Below are 2836 nucleotides of genomic sequence, written 5' to 3' on the forward strand. Positions count from 1 at the left end.
CAGAATGAAAAAATTTTGCAGGGATGATCAACGGGTCACCATAGACCCAAATATCAATGACGGGGGTGTGGGGGAAGAAGGCGGGATGAGCGAGTCGACTTCCAGGGTCACCAATGTGACGGGCCGAAAGAGGCTGTAATTAAGAAGGCAGGATGAAAGCAACTGAGAAACTTTATTACAGAACATCAGTTTATATATACATGAAGTCCGGGCAAGGACATAAAAAATAACAGTCAATTTCATCCTCAGCCGACAACTGTTTCTATTAACAGTTAACTGTAAGGAAAAGAGACAGGTTTATTCAGGTCCCTGCGAGTGTGGGGGGAGAGCGAAGATACAAAGGATAATATACACAAAAAAAAAAAGAAATGTCGTTACTATGTACGATCGTGTGACACACGGTTGGCACAATATATTCAACATGGCAGAAAAAGTTCCCGCTACCTAGGCGGAAAGGAACCTCCCACTGAAATGAAGAATACGTACAGTATGTAAGATCGGTCAAGACAAATCAAGGAAGTTTACACGAGAATGGCTAATAATTTATGCTGCCTGGATGTATACTCCCACAAGAGACGAGAGAAGAGCACAAAGAGAAAAGAGAAGAGGGAAGAAAAGATAGTGCCTTTGGGAATGGAGAAAATCTAAGGGCCAACCAATCCAGTATCAACATTGTTTTGTAAGCCAAAGTGGGCTTAGTGTTCTTTTTAGTTGATGTTATTTGCACATAAACTCTTCTAAGATTTCAAGAGTAGTGAAGAACTATACGGAGCTTATTCATACTCCTCACCTCCTGAGATTGTAAATTCTTGATTTTCTAATTTAGTTAATTGAATAATCTCTTGTGTACAGGTATTGATGAAATTCTAATTCTTAAATTAAATAAAAAAAAACCTTCACTTTCGGTTATAATCATATGTATAGTGATAGCTCTCGATACAAAAGCTGCTTACAAATTTTTTACTCTGCGAAATGAGAAGGGAAGATTTTTCTGGCTCACATCACAAAAACTTTTTTGTGCTATGTAATGAGGTACGGTTCGAGAGCCCAGCCCCCTTTGAGACTGATTTTAGGATTCATGCAACTACTGAACTTCATCCTGTTGTGTTATTCAACTTTTACGTTATTAGCAATGTGTAGGAAAAGAGGAAGAGGATACTTTCTATATAGGTGAAGCTTAAGGTTAGCATGCAGTTAAGTGTGATCTCTAAGGAATATGGCCAAAATCTGTCAACGGTAGGAACTGTCCTTAAACTGAAGGAAGCCATCAAAGCATCAATACCTTCTAAGGACATGACTGTTTTCTCCAGGAAGAGGAGCCTTGTCCATGGTGAAATAGAGAAACTGCTGCTTATATGGATTAGGGACAAGGATATTGCTGAAGACATGATAACTTAAATGATAATCTGCCAGAAGGCCAGCACCATTTGCAGTGATCTTGTGCGTACTCAGGCCAAAGTCAATGCAGGAGAAGGGTCATTGAAGCATGCACTACCAGAGTTCAAGGCTTTTTTGGGATGATTCAAAAAATCTAATAGACGATCTGTCGTTCTTTTAGTATGGCATGGGGGAATACCAGCCTGGACATGAAAGTAGCCGAAGATTTTTTTAAAGACGTTCAACGAGTTGACTATCAAGGAAGGCTACAATCTGCAGCTAGTCTTCAACTGCGACGAAACTGGGCTTTTCTGGAAGAAAATGCCTCATCGGACATATGTCACGACGGAAGAAAAGAAGCTACCAGGCATAAGCCTATAAAGGACAGGCTTACACTTGGCCTCTGTGCAAACGCCAGAGGGTATTGTAAGGGGATGCTTCTGCTGCTTTATCAATCCGAGACTCCTCGAGCCTTCAAGGCACACAAAGCAAATGAGGAGAAGTTTCCAAAGTTGTGGAGGGCTAATGCAAAGCCCTGTGTAACAACATGCTTGTTCACCAAGTGGGTAAACCTTCGTTTCAGCCCGACTGCAAAAAGATATTCGGAAGAGAAGCGCCTCCCCCTGAAATTCCTGCTGGCATTAAACAACGCCCATTCTCACACTCATGATATCGAGAAATATATCAAAGTAGATTTTACCTCCATCAAGCTTCTCTATCTTCCAATTAACACCACCCATCTCCTGCTCATAGACCCACAAGTGATTTCAAGCTTTAAGAATCTCTACATGAAATATCTCTACAAGAGATGTTTCAAAATCACTGATAGCACAAACCTCACACTAGAGGAATTTTGGAAAGATCATTTCAATTTTGTGATATGCCTCAGACTCATCAATAACACTTGACGGGAAGTTTAAACCTCTGCGTGGAAGAAACTGTGGATTGATGCCATTTCCACAAGAGATCTTTAGGGCTTTCAGGCAGGCCAAGCGAAAGCCGCGAGGACGAAAAAGTTGACGATCTTGAACCTGCTGCTCAATCTAAGGTTGCCAAGATTGTTAGTCAAAGGATGTCCATGACTCTGGAAGTCATTGAGGACGACATTAATGAGCTTCAGGAGGAGCACCAAGAGGAGCTTACGATGGATGACCTGAAAGAATTAGAGACCATGCAAAGTGGAACGTCGTTTAGGAACAGTTCTCTATCAGCAACGAGGAGTAGAATGGTTCTATGACAACAGCAGAAATTAAGGAGGATATAGTTGCTTTTCATAAAGTGCAATCCTTATGCAGTAAAGAGACACCCAGAAAAAGTTTACATAGATTTTATTCTTGAGCAGGTTAATGTCATTTGTTTAAGTCATTCCAGAAACATTTTAAGCTGCAGGCAGAAGCAAGCTTCCTTGTATAGTTATTTATTAAAAAGGCCTTTGATACTAGTGGGCCAAGAGGAAAAC

The 2836-nt window shown here is 40.8% G+C and overlaps 1 protein-coding gene across 1 annotated transcript; it reads left to right on the forward strand.

Moving 5' to 3' along the window:
- The first annotated feature begins 1559 nt into the window (after positions 1-1559).
- LOC137640987 (tigger transposable element-derived protein 1-like) lies at positions 1560-2285 on the forward strand. The gene has a single exon (XM_068373442.1). The coding sequence runs from the start codon at positions 1560-1562 to the stop codon at positions 2283-2285; it is 726 nt and encodes a 241-aa protein (XP_068229543.1).
- The last annotated feature ends 551 nt before the right edge of the window (positions 2286-2836 follow it).

The sequence above is a fragment of the Palaemon carinicauda genome, chromosome 5, assembly GCF_036898095.1.
Source record: "Palaemon carinicauda isolate YSFRI2023 chromosome 5, ASM3689809v2, whole genome shotgun sequence".
NCBI lineage: Eukaryota > Metazoa > Arthropoda > Malacostraca > Decapoda > Palaemonidae > Palaemon > Palaemon carinicauda.

What these genes read in the sequence shown, in the direction of transcription:
- LOC137640987 (XM_068373442.1), top strand. Translation starts at nt 1,560, where the DNA reads ATGGCATGGGGGAATACCAGCCTGGACATGAAAGTAGCCGAAGATTTT.